This window comes from Thunnus albacares, chromosome 17, assembly GCF_914725855.1.
Source record: "Thunnus albacares chromosome 17, fThuAlb1.1, whole genome shotgun sequence".
In the NCBI taxonomy this organism is placed as follows: domain Eukaryota; kingdom Metazoa; phylum Chordata; class Actinopteri; order Scombriformes; family Scombridae; genus Thunnus; species Thunnus albacares.
In genome coordinates this window covers 17,421,609-17,441,301 of record NC_058122.1, presented here as the reverse complement: position 1 = coordinate 17,441,301, position 19,693 = coordinate 17,421,609, and the positions used below count along the sequence as shown (strand labels likewise).

The window sequence follows — 19,693 nt, the reverse complement described above, 5'->3', positions numbered from 1 at the left end:
GCCCCTGGTAAAACAAACAGCCAGCAGTGGGCCAATCCAGCTTCACGGCTTGGAAAATTGAGGAGGGGTTGAGAGGGGCTAAGAAGCTCTCTTTGTGTCCCCACAAAAACACAGGCCACGTCTGTACTGGTCTGTTTACTGACCCTGGTAACCCTGGCATCATGCTAAACGCTGACTAAGCTAAAAGTCACTGGTACAGGACTTTAAGAGGGCTTGACTTGACCCTTCACTTTTCCCCCCAATCTCCCTCTGTCCCTGCTCACCACATCTTTACTACCAGCTACTACTGAGTGACCAGACCATGTCTAAATAATTATCACTACATTAGATTACTTGCCAACCAACCACAATGTGAGGTATTAACAATAAGACTACTAATATTGATTAACTTCCTGCCTCATGTCTTTGCTTCTCAAGACAAAAACCTTGACAAAGGGTTTCTGGGAACAGGGGTGTCACCTGGGATAATTCACAATTATCCCAAATTGGCTTCTTGATACAGTGGTGTGAGAGCCACTTGTGGTGTAGTTATATAATTACTCTCAGCCTGACTAATGATCTGAGCATTAAAGCACTGCCAAGTCATTAATCCCAGTATTGATCCTCACCGCAGTTAAACATGAACAATAATGTTTATTCAACTGCCTATTTCAGCTGTTTCATTGGCAACCTTTACTCTCATCTCTCCCCTGTCAAGCAAACAATGTAAGGAAATGTAAGAAATGTGTCTAATTGTCTGAGCCTTCATACTTTCCTTTTTCACAAAATAAACTTCCTTGTGCAATCATTAAATTGCAATTCTCAGCAGAGCTGTCCGAGGGGAAGACAAATTCTAGTCGATAGCTAAAGTTGCAGAAACAGATGGAAAAACTGAGACATTAGCAGTGGGTTTAGCGGACGGTTCACTTTCCTACCTGAATCTGCTTTTTTGGTGTATTTTTTACTCTGGCCTCGGATGATGAGGATGAAAACGAGGAGGAGGATGAAGATGAGCCCCACCAGAGCGATCACCACCAGGAACCACCACTCCTCATAGAACGGTGACACTTTCTGGGCTGAGCACAACAGATAACATGTTAGTACCTGAACAAAACATGTGTAGCATAATTCACATAATGATGCATTAAATCCTCATTTTAAAGTATAATCAACCTGATATGGAGGGGGAGGGGGCACTGGGAGACCCATATCCATAGTCGTTGACCGCAATTACTCGAAAGTCGTAGGTGACCCCTTCTCGGAGCATGTCCAGGTTAAGTGTGTATGATGTCACTTCTTTAGGAATGTCTTTGATAAGGATATCCCACAATCCTTCATCTAAAGACAAGATAATAAAAAATACAAATATATTAATCACAGCTGTAATCATCATGTAGGAAGCTGTTAGGAAGTTAGTGGAACCCAAAAATAGTTCATGTATTTGGCTCACCAGAGGGTCTGGCCTCAATGACGTATCGTGTGATGGGTGCACGACCTTGATCACCACTGGCCCAGTGCAGTGTGAGGGCAGTGCCATAACGAGAAATAAAGGGTTCTCCAGGAGGGCCTGGGGCTCCTTTGGAAGACAATAAAGGTGGACAGTGAGGAAACCGTGGATTCTGTCAGAGAGGCAACTCGGTCCAAGTGTTATATTATTGAAATGAACAGCTTTAGAGCTCTAGACAGGCCCACCTTCTCCAGGCCCAGTGGTAATATTGGCCTCCACCTCAGGGCCATAAGTGAGCGTTTTGGCCCGGATGCGGAAGTTATAGGTGACACCATCAGCCAGGTCTTTGATCTTCATCCACAGGGGAGCGCTGCCCTTCACATCTACTGTCACTATCTTACTGACACCTGGAGTGCGAGGAGAGGAGTCTGTACAGGAAACACTAAGACTCTAGATGCTGTTTTCTACAAGCGACACATAGCCAAGCTTTATGCAAATAAACAGAAACACAGAGGCACGTAGACAGATTCACAACCACAGAGAGTTAGATAACTAGACGGACAGACTATCAGAGACATGCACATCTTTGCATACATAACAGAAAAGGCCTATTATTCCAGCAGATATAGAGATATCCAGATAGTGAAAGACACCAGGACCTTTTTTTATAATAGACCAACTGGTATTCCTTTATTCTGAGTCCATTAGTGGACAGCTGAGGGACCACAGCAGCCTCTGTTTGGCATTCCACCACTATTCCCAATTACTTGACAATCAGGTCCAGGCAACCACACTTAGCCAGCTATTAGCCTATTTTTCTCTCAGTGAGAGAGAGAGCTGTGCAAAGTTTTACTAGAACATTCCAGCATATTTTATTAGCCATACGATATGTTACTGCAGGTCCTATAGTCATCTGTAACAGATTAGTAGTATGAGCTTAAGCAGCGTGAGTTAAAAAGAATATGGTAACTAGGCAAGAGGTTGTAAATCACTGAGAAAGCCAGCTGAGGAATGTCAAGACATGGCAGAGTTATTAGGCTCCAGGCAGAGTTTCTCACCATCGACAGGAGTGCAGGGCTCATAAACCAGGCGGTAGCCCTCAATGATGCCGTTGGCCTGCTTGGGCTCTCCCCAGGACACGTTGACTGAAGTGGTGGTCAGCTCACTGAAGTGGATGAAGCTGGGAGCACTGGGCGCTTTTGGTGGAGAAAGGGAAAAAGAGGGATGACAGTTGGATCTCTTCATAGGACTGAGAATAAATACAGTGTTAATGCTTAGTACTGTGACCTAGAAATGCCATCATGCAGTACACACACACACAAACACACACACACACACACACACACACACACACACACATAATATATTTAATTCTTGACATTTCTCTTTGTAAAATGCCATACTAATTTAGCACATTTTCAAAGTGTTACAACAAAAATAGCATTGTAGCAGAGAGAAATCCAAAGGTAGTGCTCATAGTCTACAACAGACAATTTGATATATTCATTTAAAAAAATCACATTATTCTAGATGACTGAAACAGGCATACTGGGAGATTAAAAATCACAGAGGTCTCATTGTTCATTATCAGAGTAGGAACACTAAACTGTTATGTGCAAGTAAAAATAGTCTATCCAGACTGAGATGAAATCTGTAAGTCTGTCATGATGTCATGAAAAAAACCCAAAACAAAACAAAAAAAAAAACGTATGATTGTTTAAGCAAATTTTTAAAAAAGAAACTGGAAGTACAAGAGTGTGCAAAATCATTCTGTGACCTTGAACAAGAGCTGTGAGAATTCTGCCTGCTGACCCAACCCAGATCCAGCTAAGTGTCGGGATTTAGCCACAATTCTGCATAAAATTCACAAAAGCTTGTGTTGGCTCTCTTCCCAGTACCCTGTGGTGCAGTGAGCCAAAATTCCTGCCTGTGTTTTTAAGTTCTCAGCACTTTGTACCCCTCACCAATGTCACAGCCTTTAAGGGGGCGGAACAGACAAGAGAAATTTATACTGTAAACCATTTTTATGCTGAAACCGCAGAGGAGGGACTCTTGCTAGCTGGTAAACACAGACGTCTTTGTGCAGCTGTGGCCAAAAAACTAATCTACATGTGTCCCCCGCACTCTGTATTCATTGCTCCTCCGCTGTCATTAGGCTTTCACCCCCGTGGCTTGTCCTGGAGGAGGTGCCAAGAAGACTCGGATCTCTTATGCTATATCTCACAGGAGGAAACTAGACTCTTTAGTGAAAATTCTCTATTTCTTGGTGAATAGGACATTATTTGTCTTAAAGCTGTAGTACTTCAATTGGAACTTGCAGTTTTGTTTAACAGTGACTCATCATCTATTCCTTTGTAGGCACCTTTTGTAAATGAAGGGTGGACTAACCTTGAGATAGTGCTCTATGAAAGCACTTGAGTATCATAAACAATATGGTTAAATAATGAGAAAAAGCATCAATGCACAGATGGCAGAGAGATAGAAGAGGCAGGGAGGCATAATGAAATAAAGACACCGAGGCTTTGAAATGCTTCATGGTGTTGGCCTTGAACAACACAGCAGACAGAGTTCCTTGTTTCAAGCCAACTGCCACTGGCCTTTTGAACTATCACTATAATCTCTCTATCCACATCTGGATTTAGTGTAACTCACCTGCTTGCTGAGTGCGCCCTCTGGTGGGCAGGGAGCGGGGTCCATCCCCTGCAGCATTGAAGGCTGCCACACTGATCATGTAGGTGGTATAACCTGTCAGGTTTTTAAGCTTCACCCCAAGCTCTGGCAGGAACAGAGTACGCAAGCGCTCTGTCTCATTCTGGAGCTGAAACTCCCAGAAATAGATCTATAAACAGAATAAAAGAGTTCAGGATGCAGAATTCATAGCTTTTTTCCCACAATAAAAATATAAAACTGAAACAGGCATGATGTAAGTTTGCCATATTTGCAGTAACACACAGAAAGACACATTATTGATACCTTGTAACCCTGTATGTCCCCGTTCTGAGCATCCAGAGGAGGAGGGTCCCATGTGACATCCAGCTGTGTGGCTGTTGAGGACTGGACCACCACATTTTGGGGTGGAGCTGTTGGAACTAAAGGGGCAGAATTTAAATAAAAAGAATCACATTTTATCATGTTACACATAACTTGTTAAATATTACAGGTATAAAGATAAAAGCTAAGTGGACAAACACAGATGCTGCACAGTGAAAGAAGAAACATACCAGCCTCTCCAACAAAAACTTCCTGTGGTGCGCTGCTAGGACCCTCCCCCACTGCGTTATACACACTGAGACGGATCTCGTAGCGTTTGTGTTTACTCAAATCTGCAAGGAGATTAACCATAGCAGCATTATAATAGAACAGTTAAGATAAAAGAGCAAAAATAAGTTACTCCTAAGAGACACACAGTCATAGTGACGCTTGTGGCAAGACGGCATCACTAATTGAACAAAAAGACGGAGGGGTGGAATTATATGGCAAACTGATGAAAAGATGGGGTTGTTGTGGGGACACTGGGAAGATTTGTCAGTGATGAAAAAGAAATAAAACACACTGAAATAATGACGTGGTGGCTTGGAGAGATTAAAGTCATATACACATCATAAGAATCAGCAGAGGTCCCTCAGCGGGTACAGCTGAGTGGGAGGATGACGAACACACATATGCTGTAATTTATTATACAAATGGCATATTTTGTGGAAACAAAATATATCAGATGATGTGCAAACAGATGGAGAGTGGTAGAAGAGAATCATAAAGGGGGATTTAAAACTTACTATCCAGTTCATATTGGGTGAGAGAGGATTCACTCAAGTTCCTGACGCTGTAAGGAGCTGGAGTTTGGATAGAAGATGGGGCAGAGTCAGGAAAATGAGGAAGGTTCACAGGATCAGGAAAGAGTGGGAATATTAGCAGACTTATTATTTAGCAAAACACACTGCAGACCTACACTGATAGCATCAAAGCAAAACTTGGATGCAAAAACAAACAATGGTTGATACATTTAAGACTCAAGATAGCATCACTTTCTGAATATAAGCAGAAGTAATGGATGGGTAAGCAGTAAAAACTCACCAGTGAGATCAGCCCAATTGGCAGATGCGCTATTAACTGTGCGGACAGTGAAGCTGCGTATCCGGTCATAGTGTAACTCTCGGTACCTGACCCTGAACCCTAACAGGACTCCATTTATGTGATCCTCAGAGGGAGGCTAGGAGGAGGAGAATTCTGCTTAATATCCAATATTTAACAAATGTACAACACAATCTCACTCAACCCATAAGAACCTGTGGTGACACAAGTGTCACCAACCCTTTACATGTTCTGGCTTATACAGCTTTATCCTTGATTTTAACTCATGAAGTCCCTAAGTGATATCTACTGAACATCCTGGTGCAGTCATGTGACAATGTGTGAATCTGTGTACTCATGACATCACTTCCAAAACGGCAGTGTGCCTGGTCAGCAAATGTGACAGAACTAGCTAATTTTACAAAGATTGTTTTTTGTTACTAAAGGTAGGTTTCAACCCATTTAACAATTCTGATGCTTTAATAAGATGTCCTGTATTACATTTAACCTGTTCCGACCACATTTCTTGAACAAATTGATATAAAACAAGTTAGGGAAATATCGTTATGACATATATGTTACATTACAGATCTTTGACACTGAAGGTAGAATTTCAAAAAAAATTCAGAAATGTGTTCCTTGTGGTCCATTTGGTCTGTTTTATATTCCCCATAATTTTCCTTTAAGGAGAAATGGGTTTGGGTTCTTATGAGTTAAATGTCACTGTCATGAATTATTCTTCCCATCATAAACACAATGCCAAGTAGTTCAACAGCGTACCTGCCAGCGGACCAGTACAGAGGTGGTAGTGTGAGGTGTAACCGACAGTATTGTTGGGGCTTTGTCTGGGGCTAAAAGATAAGAAGATAAGGAAAAAAAGATGTTCGCAAACCAACACAGCAGAGGAGAGTGATATATAATTCAAACAGTCTGGTAGGGAACAGCTGAAGAGTAAACACAAGGCCTGTTGACATAAAGCATTCACTATGAAAATCCAAAGTCAAAATATGGGTATAAAGGCATGTTCATACAATTACAAAAGTCTTTGTGTACAGTACAACTCCACAGAAAATCGACACATAATTACTTGGTCTAGGGCCGCAACTAACGATAATTTTCCTTATCGATTAATCAGCCAATTATCTTCTTGATTAATCGATTAATTGTTTGGTCTATAAATCATCAGAAAACAGTGACAAACGTATGCTAGAGCACAAGGTGACATCATCAGATGTCTATTTTTGTCTGACCAATACTTAAAAACCAAAAAATATTCTATTAACTAAGATGCAAAACCAAGAAAAACTGCAAATTCTCACATATGAGTTCGTGGAACCATCAAATGTTTGCCATTTTTGCTTGAAAAATGACAATTAATCAATTATCAGCATAGTTACCAATTCATTTTCTTTTGATTGACTAATCGTTACAGCTCTAGTTTGGTCAATATCTAATTACAATGAACACAATTTCTTACCATCCTGTAGTGTAGTGATGGCCTCACTCTCCTGACTGTATTCACTGTCTCCAATATCATTGGTGGCTTTAATACGAAACTGGTAAGAAGTGAAGGGCTTTAACCTTTAAAGACATACACAAAAAAATGCAACTCATTGTCTGTTTTCTGACTTCCCAATGATAAAAAATGCTGACAGTATATGCAATAGAAGTGGACTTTAATATACCTGTCCACTATATAAGAGTGTGTCTCGTGGCTGACCGATGCAGAGTGGACCGTCCAGTTGCTGTCTGGCAGCTCTCTGTACTGGACTGTATAGTAACGGACTGGGGACAGGCCGTCGCTGCCTGGTTCCCATGACAACAGCACTTTGCGAGCCTGGACTTCTTCTTGAGGCACTGTGGGACGGCTCGTGGGTTGGGGTCGGGCTGAAGGGCAAATGCGCGTGCACACACACACACACGCATGATAACTCTCAAACTTAATATTTAGAGGTGAATAATCTAAATAATACATTTTAGCTACAGTATTTTACTCTTACCTCTCTTTTCTGTTGTGACTACCAAGGCCTCTGCAGCCTCGCCCCAACCCTTTCTTGTTTGAGCAGTGAGTCGGAATACATAAACCATTTCTGGTTTCAGTCCGGCTGCTGTGTATTGTCTCGCGCTGGGGCTCAGCACATCCACTGTGGCTGCGTTACTATTTGAGGAGTTTCTTCTGTATGTGATCTGATAGGCTAAGAGCACAAACTTGTATGAAGATAAAGTCATGCATAAAAATGATGGAGCAAAGAGAACAATTCAACAGAACTATAAAATAAAACATTAGTTTTTGGAGAAATTGAATTATTCTCTTTGACCAGCACACATATAGCAAACTACATCTCATATTAATATCTAAGAACATTGTCTGTACATTGAAAACTCACCCAGGATAATGCCATTTGGTTGTGCAGGAGGTTGCCAGATGAGCCGGACTGAGGTGGTTCTCACTTCGGGGAACAGGATGCCAACTGGAGGGCCTGGCACTATCACACATACAATCACCAAAATTTAAAAATCCAGCAAGAGTACTATGTGTGACATAAGCCATGTGATAAAAAAAGTAATCATATCCATTTTAAAGTTCAGGTTCACCATTCACCATCAAAACAAGATAAACATATCTTCTCCACATGTTCCTTATAAGAGTAATAAGATAATAATTTGCAAAAAAAAAAATACCTTAAGCAACAGAATTCTCAAAACAAATTGATTAGCGACATGTGAAATTATCTCAGCACAGTGATATATTATTTTAATTTGTTTAGAGAAAAATTCAATTTCAAAGATAACAACTGGATTAAATAGCTTGGTGAGATATAAGCCTTCACAGTGAGAGTTTTCAATGTTTTTGCTGTTTACCATCATCCAGGGTCCTCTCGAGAATGGGTGGCGAGCTGCTCCTTCCGTCCCCTATACGTGTGAAGGCCAGGACCTGGATCTCATACAGGACGTACTTTCCCAGACCGCTCAGCTGGACACTGTGGCTGGTGTTGCCCTCCACTGTCCAAAAATTGGGAGCTGTGTCTGAGTCCTTCTCTTTATACACTACCTGATATACACAAAGGACAGGGGTCACTAAGGTTTAACAGTTCTATAGCTTTTGAGGTGATGTTGAAATTAGTAACAGGAAGATGTTTTTATGCTGATTATCTTACTCTACAGCCATACAGCCCCATAACCTGCTTAATGTGGACAATCTTGCTTTATACTACTTGAATTCTGAAATGCAAATCACTCTTGCGGTGTGACTGTTGACTGCTGACCTTGTACCCGAGGATGAGTCCATTGCGATCAGTCTCTGAGACTTCCCCCCAGCGCACCAAGATGCTGCTGGAAGTGGTGGCGAAGGCTGAGACATTGGTGGGACCGCTGGAAGGCACTAAAGCAAGAGGTAGAGGCCGGAGTTTAAAATACAAAGCCCATCTGTGTAACTAAGCATGTATTGGCATGCGTATGAATATATTTCCTTCCTTACCAGACTCCCTGGTCCTGCCATGGACTGGCTGGCTCCATGGCCCTGAGCCAATACCATTGATGGCCTGAACTCTGACCTCATACTCCATCCACTCCTCCAGGTCCTCGATAGTGAACTCCCTCTCCAGCCGGTCCACGATGACATGTGAAAGCACGCCGCCTTTAGATCCGGCTTTAGAGTACTGGACCCGGTAGCCAACGAGATCTGGATTCCCATTGTACTCCCACTCTGGAAGAGGCTAAGAGGATTTTTTTTGTTTTGTTTTTATACCCCCAGTTCTAGCAAGATCAATTTAAATGGCATCATAACTGAGTGCATAATGAAGCAATAAGCCATGAGAGGCCGTACTTTACAGTGATTTCAGAACAGCTGAGAGGTACTGTCAGTAACGGTAAGAAGCAGTATGGGAAGTGAGGCTGAACCCTCTCAGCACTTAGCACTGCATCAAGTGGCTATTCTAAAACACAGTAATACTCCACTGTATAAAAATAACATCACATTCACTATATCTGTTAAATCAATAATGATATAAACCTATTATTCATATATTTGTATTTAAGCAGTGCTTGAAAATCAATCAAAAGCACCGTTGCTATGCTTGCTATGCAAAGCATAAATATAGCTTTGAATGATTTTTAGCACATTAATGTTTTAATTAACTGTTGTGCCATCACAAGTGTAATTTGAGGGTGTTTGCGGCCACTTAAAAGAGTCACTCAGCCAGTCTGACTTGAAAACTAGACATACTTGTTTTATGCATTCTTTATACAGTATTTAATACTGACACAAGCTCGTAAGTGAGCATGATGAATGAGCAAAGACTCTGTGTGCCAAAGTGCAAATCAAACGGCTTGAAGCTATCGTTTGTTCCAGCCTCCATCAAGCTTCTGAACTGTAATGCTAAATCTTAGTGCAATAGAGCAAGGTGCAATAAATACACTTAGCACTTTTGCACTTTAATTCTTACAGTTTCTTTTTAAGCCTTTGTGCTGTCAATGTCAAATGTATAGTCTCATGTCTCTTTTATGTTTCTAAGAGGTTTTTATGTGAAGCAACTGTCTAGCATCATGAGAAACACTTCTCATGTTTTTGTGATGTATTTTATGTGAAGAAAAGGACCGTAGCACTGTGCCCTCTTCTCTACTCTACTCAACTTGACATGAATAAATGTACTGCACTAATGTTTATGAAAGTACTGGTTTTTTAAATTAATGTGGCCTTGATTCAAATCAAGACTTCCATGCCATGGATACAAAGCGGACCACAAAATTTGACTACAGTTTAATACAGTTTAACACCCAGCTTTTGAAAAGGACCTCGATCATTGAGCTGTGTCATTAATTTGTAGAGCCATATCACACAGCTGACATCCCTCTGCTGTTAATTCTAGGTAACATGCATCCTTTTTTAATCCTACAGGAGCTGCAGGAATAGCTCAAGCCTTGGTGCACAGACGTGATAAAGGACAGATGTAGAAAAGAATGCATTGGCCAAATGATGACGCAGAAAGCAGCTATCATCAAGGACAACATGCATTCCAACACCTCATCAGTGCCATCACCTGTATTCATTATAACGGCCCCCAGAGTATGACAATAGATTTACAGAAGAAGGAAAAGGCAACCATGAACAAAATATGGCACACAATGAAGGCATTAAAAAGTGTGCTGAAATCTAAATTGAGTTTTGGAACAGGAGGTATACTTGTGAGTCACTTGAGTTGAAAGCAACTGTCATACACTTACCATTTGATGTTTAACTTTTTTAATATTTGAAAAATTGGATTTTAGTCATTTTTATGAGAAAAATTTAATTTCTTAAATCAGATTTTACAAAGTTTATCTTACAGAAGTTGCATCCAATTAATATCCCAAGGGCATTTTGCCAATTCGGTCCTTTCCCAAGATGATTTTTTTACCATAACAGCTAGAAGCACAAAAAAGACAGCAATTTCAAATAGCTTATAGGCATGCAAAGGCATACTAAAATCTACAGCGTAAAATTTCAATAGTCCAAGTCTGAATAGGAACAACCCAGACATGCATATCTAAATCTAATAATATTCTAATAAAACTAACTTTATACAGTCTGACTCAGGCCCATTGTGCAATGAGCTGTGAAAACTTACCACCCAGCGAAGCCACAGGCTGGTCTCACTGGCTGTGCGCAGAGTGACATTGGCAGGGAAGATGTCTGGGGGGGCCTGCAGGGTTTGGATCTTCCTAGAGGGCTGACTGGGAGGACTGGTGCCCACAATGTTTACCTGACGCATTCGGAACCTGGGGTGAAGAAAACCAGCTGATCGTGGATAAATGATCTTAAGGTGGGTGTTTAGTGATGAAATGCTAGTGATACATGAAATGAGTATATTAAATTACTTTAGATTGGATTATATGAAACTTTAATGATGCCCATAAGGAAATTGGGTCATTGTACAAGCGGAGAATAGATTCTTTTTATGAGTAGAGATCTGAAGAAAATAACAATAAGGCTATTAGGATAATCAGTGACAGATTCATAGGTAGGTGTGCAAGATGCTTTATTACATGTATAGCAATTGTGCAAATGTATGTTGGTGTGTGTGCTCACCTGTAGAAAGTATAGGGGTTCAGGTCCAGGACCTCCAGTGATCTTGCATCAGGCTCATTAGCCAGCTGATGAACCACCAGCCACTCTTCATTTTCTCCGATTATACCAATCTGAAATGCATACAGAGGAAGTGGTGATAGCAGCAGCTAAACAAATTAAACAATTAAGCTGGTATTGCAAAAGCTGTGCAACAATATTAAAACATCAAACAGCTTGCAAAAGAAACTCTGACTGTTCTCATTACTTTAAAATAGATATGAAACGTCTCACCTGGGCTTCAACCTGCCAACGGGAAATGGATGTCTTGCCATCATAACCAGGTTTGAACTGCAGCGTGACAGAGCGAGGACCAATGTTGGAGATGGCTAAATTGGTTGGAGGACCGGGCAACTCTGTGAAAGATGATGGAGGAGACGGATTTAAAGGAAATGAATAACATTCAGTTCATCTGTGCTTTTAGAAATAGCTGAGGAGAAATTTATTGAGTTATAGCCAGTAAAGTAACTGGTTGTAACCCTTTCAGTGAGTAGTGTGGCCCAAACATTACCAAAGAAAAGAGAAAACATTTCAAGTCCTAGGGAGAGCTAAAGTTGAGTCGACTAGATGACCCATTGTTATGTTAGAGTTAATTAAACTACTGACCTGGTGGTACACCGGAGGAGATAGTGGAGGAAGAGAGCTGACCCTGGCCTTTGGAGGTCATAGCTGCCACCTGGATGGTGTAAGTGGTGAGCGCAGTGAGCCCTGTCACCTTGTACTCTTGAGTCAGGTTGGGCAAATAATGAGTCACCCGAGTATTGGTCCTGTTGAACTCCTCCCAAGAGATACGATAGCCTGGAAGTGTTACATAGTGCTCACAGTAAATAAAGCTTGGTGAAAGAAGCAAAGAAGAAATGTTAACGTTACATCTTTATCAATTACCCGTGAGAAGACCATTTTTCTCTTGTGGTTCCTTCCAGCTGACTTTTAGTGAGGTGTCCAAGATGTCAGTGAAACTAAGGTGTCCCACAGCACCAGGGGCTATAAAAAATGATAAACAATAGGTAGTACGTGAACAGCCTGACTTGTAATTATCCACAAATACTATATAGTATCCTGAATGGGGACACTTACTATCTTCATGGGTGCGTATCCGCTGAGGCTGGCTGCGCGGGCCGTCTCCGGGGGTTGTGAAGCACAATACCGATGAGTAGTATTCTGTGAACCTTCTAAGGCCAGAGATGTAACCAACGTGAACAGTGTCCTGAAAGTTGGGGCGCACAGTGACCACGGTGACCTCATTTGCACGATTGGGTTCCCATGCCAACAGCTGGAAGTGATGTGATAAGGGACAAGATGTTAATGTGTACATTTTAGTCACAAACATTTTTTTTTAATTTCGATAAAGTAAAAACACAAATAAAAACCATTCCAATAAAAGCTTTAGACATCTGCTAAGCCTTGATTTACAGAGAAAATTACGTTTTCTATACAATCCATCTCCCAATTGCCCCTAATGAGATTTTGCCCACAGATGCTCTTCTACCTCTGACCACTAGAGTGCACCAGTTGACAGAAAGGGGCTACTCACCTTGTATCCCTGGTTGATTCCATTGATAAACTGAGGGCTTGGGGCACTCCAGGTAAAACGCACTGTGGTGGAGTTGACAGCCTCTGCGTGTACATTTCCTGGTGGCACAGTGGGCACTGATCCAGACGACGGAAAGAGAAAAAAACGACAAAGACAGAGAGGGGGAGTGAATCAGAAAGAAGGAGAGAGGAGGAGGGACAGAGACGCAGAGAGAAAGATAGGGAGAGAATAGAGATGAGGCAGAGAAAGCAGAAACTTGAAAATGTACAACAGGCACTTTCAGACCAGCCTTGTTTAGAGCGTGAGAATCAGACTGAAGCATTTTTATTTTGGCTCATTTGTGGAGGTAAGAACATGCCAATCAAACTGGGTGTGAGAGCGATTGCCTCAGGCGGCTTCCAGGTGAACCCTGCAGCAGTTTGTTTGAAGTAAGCATGCCATTCTGATGTAACACCGGAAAACAGCCGGGGACTCACACATCAATGAAGCTGATTGGCCAGTATTGGTCCTCATATTTCTGTGCTATCCTTGGTTCTCATTGAGTATATTTAAATGCACATTATGACCCACTCTTGTGTTTTTTAATGGAGTAAGTGACAGAAGCATCCAATTAATGAGAGCTAAAAGAACATGAGTGGCTTGTTCACTGTCATTATTCACTGACAGTGACTTGGATGATGAAATTATTATTTATTTTTGGCAAGGGAAGTGAGTTGAAAATAGATGTTTTCCATACTTTCCAGGTTTTAAAGTTCCTTAATTAAACACAACAATCAAATGTGTTACAGTACATTTGTTGATTTGCAAATTCAACAGACTGATTTAGACTTGCTCATTAATTGATTGATTGATCAGGCATCAAACAAAGTATGCTGATGTGTGTGCCAGATAGAATCTATCGTTTCTGAAGCATTTGAAGTATTTTGTAATCATCCAGCCAAAAGAAACAGACAAAAATAGACACACAGACACACAGACACACACACACACACACACACACACCTTCATAGATACAGAGCAATGTAAAGGAATATGGAGATTACACATAGAGAAAAGACCAGATAAACCATTTGAAAAGAAATTATTATCAAAGGAGACAAAAAAATCAATGAGAGACTATAATGAGACGCTGCTTTATAGCATTGCTGAGGCTTTCATGAGCAGCATACAGTCATAATAGAGAGAGGAATTGAGGAATGCGCATGAGTTTATTTGTGTGAGATAAACCCACTGGGTTACAAGAGAAGCCTGGCTTGGCTAAAGATAAGAAAGTATTTAAGCTAACATTTTTATATCTGATTTTCTGTCTTGTTTTTTGTCTAATCAAGTATTTTAAACTTGATTATCTCAAAAAGCTACATAAATAAATCATCTGGAACATGAAATCCCTGTTCTAGGCAAATATACAGCACAAGTTGGACACAACATCTTGTAAAATCTAATATAATCAAAATGTCTGCCTCTCTAATAACTGTATCTGAGCAGGGAGTGGAACAGACTAAAGAGAGGAAACACTCCTAATTTTCTTATGAGAGCTCTTCAGAATATTTAGTGAGTCTGGTGTAGAGGATCTCTGTTCATTGAGTGGATTTAACATGACAGGGATTCTGAGATATGTGAGTATGTTAAGCCTTCAAAAGCTTTATATACAAGTTAAATGAATTTAAAATCAATATGGAAGCCAGAACTGCATATATAAAAGCAGGAGCAATACCCTCTTTCTTGTGTTTGTTGAAGTCTAGCAGCAGCATTTTAAACTGACTGTAATCTATGAATTGACTTTTTAGGAACGCCAGTGAGGAACATTATTCAATCTCCATATAATAAAAACATGGATTAACCTTTCAACACGCTGATGCATTAGCTACTTTGGCTATATTTCTTGATAAAAAAGTCAGTGTGTTAATGTATGGTTTAAAAGGTTAAGGCACACTGTAAAATTACACCTCGGCTTTTCTCTGCAGACTGTTCAGAGGAGCCAGATTCCAAACCCATCTAAATGCGTGTGTCTTTGGATTTGGTGGCAAAAATAATCTTAGATTTGTGTCAGTTTAATTTTACAGTCACAAATGTGACTTTCATCCTCTGACGATTTTTAATAGACAAGGATTTTGAATAGACAGGGAGGCAAAGCACATAAGGTGTTGGAACCACAGGGCGTGACAGAAATATATAGCTAGATGACACTGGGGAAAGTTCCCGATGTGTGTTCTAATTATATTACTCCGTATGTACAATAAGAAAAGAAGTCAACCGAGGCAGCTTCCATAGGAAACATCGACAGGTTTGTCAGAAGTCTGATGCACATCATCACCTGGTAATTTTTGTGCCAAATCAATTAAACATGTAATCAGAGAGGCTGACCAAAGTCTCCAGGTGGTCAATATGAGCATTTTTCTTTTTTTATGAAGTCTTTGCGTCAGAAAAAAAACGTTAATGACTGTTGGGCTTATTCATTTTTAAGAAAGGCACAAGATTCAAAAGCAGAGGATACAAACAGTAAGCCATGCCAAAAGAAAAAAAGTGTAATTAAATAGATGATGGAGTAAAAATCGACAAGAGGAAAGTGATCAATCTAGACATATAAACGAACAAGTAAAACCATGGATTGAATTTCTTAAAAAAGACTGGTGAAGTTATCAGCTCATGTCAGCACACAATTTGTTCTATTCTACGGCAACATTTGTTGGGAAATGAGTTATATAAAACCTGACAAAAACAGGTAAGTAGCGCTTGGAGGCAAATATCACTTACATGGCCATGTATTTTTCATTCCTTTCAAAACCTTGCTGCTGTAGTCTGCACCAACCACAAGTACAACTGTCATAGTCTTAAAGTGTGTGAATCACCTTTTCAAGGTTAGCAAAGGATTACAAGAAGTGTACTGTGGAGAAAACACGGCTGTACAACACCTTAATTTGATCATTAAAAACAGATGATTGGATTAACTATCAGTCACAAGTTTCATGCCGCGGGCTTAACATTAGCTAAGGGACCATCATGATGAGGATGCAGGTAATGACTAGAATTTGTAAAACCAAATAAAGTCATCTCACACTTACAGCAACTAAGCTGGGTCCAGTTGCACTAGTATGCTTAGGTTGCTGGTGCATTTATGGAAACATATAACATAATACACATGTGTGTTGTCCTCACCCCCTTGTAGTGTCCATTCAGTCACTTTGTGGCTATAGGTACCCCTGCCTGCTCCATTATAGGCTGCCACCTCAATCTCATAGTTGGTCCAGATGATGAGTTCCTCCAGGAGCAGACTGGTCTGGTCTGGGTTGGTGATATTTTTCATCTGGCAATCTACTGGAAGCCCTGATAGACAGTACCTGGCAGCAGAGGGAGTAATCGATGGATGGAGGGAGAGAGAGACAGACAGGCAAATATATAGATGTATTAGAATACAAATTCTCAGAAAAAAGAGAGGGAGGGGGAGTAGTGATGAAAGAGAAGGTGTGCAGAATAGTTATAAAATGGTTACAAAAAGAGAGGTGACAACAGATGAATGGAGAGGAAGGTATTTAATTGGTACCAATTATTCCATTGCTGGGGTGAGTGAGAATGAAGCGAAATGGAGAGGAAGAAAAGAAGCTGACATACCAGTTATTATCACATCTGAATGGCATTGGCCCAGAGAGGCACCTATCCCTGGGAAGAAATTAGGCAGGTTGTCATGGTCTTCTTACCTGATGATGTAACCTTGGAGTGGACCATTCTGATGGCTCTCTGGGGGTGGCTGCCATTGGATCATTATGGACTGATTGGTGCGGCCACTTGCAATGACTGTCTGAGGGGGAGCACTGGGAGGCTCTTCGGGGAGAGTTAGCCTGCCGCAGTTAAAAAAAAAAAAAAAAGAAAAGAAAAGAGAGGTGAAAGAAGAGACAAAGAGTGAAGCCATGCATTAATTATCAAGAGTTTCCGCATATTTCTATCCCATTTCATCATAGACATCAAATCATAATAAAGCCCATGTTTGGTATTTTTTAGAACACCACAAAGCAAAGTTGGGATAAGTGTGGCTGTGTCTTTGACCAAAACATATTCTGTACAATACTGTCCGCAGAGGGACATCTTGCTGTGGCATGATAAGGATCAAAGAGGCCTTGGTGAAAATGGAGCAGCACAACAGAGAGAAAGAGCAAGTGAGAGAAAGATATAAAAGAACAAGAAAGAGAGATCCAGGCAGACTTTTCCCTTAAGTCAATTTAAGATGACATCTTGATTTCTTCTCAGTGCACCGGAGCACTGCTCTGGAGGAGATAAAGCAGAGTGTTTAGGATCAAAGAGGTGTGCCAGAGAGATGCCTCAGAAAAGCCCTGCACTCTCATTGACGCTCAGTCACCCTCCTGTGGTGCGCTGTTCTCTGGGCACATTCACATAAGAATGAATGTGAATGTTTGGTGCAAGAGGTGAGTGATGGGTAGTGATGCCTTTCAGTTTGAGGGAGTTCCTTGCTGCAGGTATAAAAGCAGCAAATGGGTTGTGTTGATGTGGACGAGGCCAGAAAGAAGTATGCATTGGTGAATTGCGATAGACTGTGTGTGTATGTGTGTGTGTGTGTGTGTGGTGGGTGTATATGTGTGGTGGTTGTGCCTGCATGATTGTGACGGTTTCGTCTTGCTAGTCAAGAGAATTCACTTGAGATTTGAGTCTGTGTGAAGCTCTGCCTCTTTCAAGCCTTTCTGTATTTTACTCAGGAAGTGCGGCAAAGACAGTGAATAGGAGGGAGAGAGATGAAGCTGGGTCAGCGCTCCCATCAAGTCTTCACAAAGCACAATTTCAGCTCATTCACAGTTTTATCTTGAAAAGGCCCCATCCCGAAGCCGGCTCATCTCTCACTCGCTCCCACAGGAGTGAAGACCGAAAAGTGGACTTACAGGAAATAATCACTGGATTTTCTATTGAACTGTCAAGACAAGTAGGGAGAACGGGTTGTTCCAGAGCTGTGAAAGCCCTCAAAGTGCAATGCTGTTCTCACTGCTGACGTACACTATGTTACAGAGACAGCTAGTAACTTTTTTAATATTCAGAACAGCTCAGTGCAGTACCCACCGGTCAGTCTCTTTGCTGAACTGGCCTCTGCCCACGTCATTGACAGCACACAGGCGGAACTGGTAGGAACGGGCTGGGATGAGGCCACCAACAGTAACCCCGGTAGACTCCGGTTCAATGTTGGCCAGCAGCACGGTCCAAGGGGCATCTGAGACGGAGAAGACGCACTGTGAGCAACAGCGAGTGAACGATACAATAAATGACCTTGCGAGAAGCATTTACATTCTCTTCCACAAATCTCTTCAGCACTTGCAAACTCAAATCTAAATTCAATGTTTCCCTGACTATTATCGCACACTGTTGTTTCATTTTATAGTGATAATATTGAAACTACTGATGAAAAACAAGTGTTTTATTTTGTATACACTCCTCTAAATATCAGATTGAAATTCAATTATCCAAAAGCCAGATCCCATCTGCATCCTCGGATTCATTTTCCTCTTAATGAGTTGTCATCTTCTCAGTTAGCCTGAGCTTCGATGAGAAATGGCTGAACAATTTACTCTCTATGGGTGAAAGCATTCCCGCTTCTTTGATTTTATCATTGGAATGGAAGATAAGAACATTGGACATCAACACAATTTGGTTCCCCTTATCATTCGCAAAGAAGCACATAGGTGAAGCAATTGAGTTATACTGATTGCAGAGGGTAAGAGAGGATGCCACTGCCAATTTTAGGGGCACAATTGAAATGTAATATAAGAGGTGTAGCAAATGAGTGCTTCCAAGGCATATAAATAACAATATTGCCTTTAAAATGACAAACAAGAAACAATAAAAGCATCAGTTTTTTGAGCAATGTGCACTGTTAAGGGTGACACTGGTGCCTGGGTGATAGAGGATCACACTGAACCACTCACTGTTTTCTGAGACTTCCAAGATATAGCGGATCAGAGGACTGTTTCCATCAAAAGCCTGTGCCCATGTGAGGTTGATGGCCCTTTTCTCTGTGGCACTCAGAACTGCTATTGGATTTTCTGGAGCATGAGGAAGTTGCCTGTATGTAGTAAGGAGGGGAAAGTGATAAAGTGAAATATAATCGGACAAGAGACGCAGCAAATAAGAAAATTAAACAGTCAAACTGCAAGACTTGCAAATGTTAGTTAGTATATATTTGTTTTTGATGGATTGGAGAGGAAAGCACTGATAAACCACAACAGTGGACAACACACCCATCCATCATGTCCCGGTCAGACATAAATAAGAGAGAAAAAAAATACAGACGGCTAGATAAGACGAGGGAGACGTGAGGTAAATATGCAGACCTGACTCGGAGGTGGGCACTGCGGGAGTCATTACCACCCACTGAGGTCACCCTGCAGGTGTATGTTCCGATGTCACCCGACCACGTCTGGGAGATGTGCAGGGTCCCGTCGGGATCCAGCCGCAGGCGGGGCGACGTGTTCACGTCAATCATCGAGCCGCTCTTCTCCCACACATACCTGGAGGTATGTACATGGGTATGTAAGGGTAGTAAACACATACGACAGAGGGACGC

General features: G+C 41.3%; 1 protein-coding gene across 5 annotated transcripts in view; it reads right to left on the bottom strand.

Annotated features, from left to right (window-relative positions):
- The window catches only part of sdk2a (sidekick cell adhesion molecule 2a), a 92,657-nt gene that overhangs the window by 5,692 nt on the left and 67,272 nt on the right, over nt 1-19,693 (bottom strand). For 3 of the 5 annotated variants that reach the window (XM_044332326.1, XM_044332324.1, XM_044332322.1), the window contains 30 exons: nt 19,461-19,637; nt 19,056-19,192; nt 18,196-18,343; nt 16,830-16,970; nt 16,291-16,472; nt 13,135-13,250; nt 12,678-12,873; nt 12,486-12,584; nt 12,207-12,398; nt 11,835-11,956; nt 11,565-11,674; nt 11,104-11,254; nt 8,976-9,213; nt 8,764-8,879; nt 8,360-8,549; nt 7,885-7,983; nt 7,498-7,692; nt 7,183-7,384; nt 6,975-7,078; nt 6,278-6,348; nt 5,501-5,636; nt 5,203-5,259; nt 4,648-4,749; nt 4,400-4,515; nt 4,079-4,265; nt 2,485-2,622; nt 1,672-1,854; nt 1,430-1,555; nt 1,153-1,317; nt 915-1,055 (listed from right to left, as the gene is read on the bottom strand). In XM_044332326.1, coding sequence (XP_044188261.1) covers nt 915-1,055; nt 1,153-1,317; nt 1,430-1,555; nt 1,672-1,854; nt 2,485-2,622; nt 4,079-4,265; nt 4,400-4,515; nt 4,648-4,749; nt 5,203-5,259; nt 5,501-5,636; nt 6,278-6,348; nt 6,975-7,078; nt 7,183-7,384; nt 7,498-7,692; nt 7,885-7,983; nt 8,360-8,549; nt 8,764-8,879; nt 8,976-9,213; nt 11,104-11,254; nt 11,565-11,674; nt 11,835-11,956; nt 12,207-12,398; nt 12,486-12,584; nt 12,678-12,873; nt 13,135-13,250; nt 16,291-16,472; nt 16,830-16,970; nt 18,196-18,343; nt 19,056-19,192; nt 19,461-19,637 — 4,337 coding nt within the window. The remainder of the gene's footprint in view (nt 1-914; nt 1,056-1,152; nt 1,318-1,429; nt 1,556-1,671; nt 1,855-2,484; nt 2,623-4,078; nt 4,266-4,399; nt 4,516-4,647; nt 4,750-5,202; nt 5,260-5,500; nt 5,637-6,277; nt 6,349-6,974; nt 7,079-7,182; nt 7,385-7,497; nt 7,693-7,884; nt 7,984-8,359; nt 8,550-8,763; nt 8,880-8,975; nt 9,214-11,103; nt 11,255-11,564; nt 11,675-11,834; nt 11,957-12,206; nt 12,399-12,485; nt 12,585-12,677; nt 12,874-13,134; nt 13,251-16,290; nt 16,473-16,829; nt 16,971-18,195; nt 18,344-19,055; nt 19,193-19,460; nt 19,638-19,693) is intronic. The other 2 variants (XM_044332325.1, XM_044332327.1) reach the window with 1 other exon arrangement.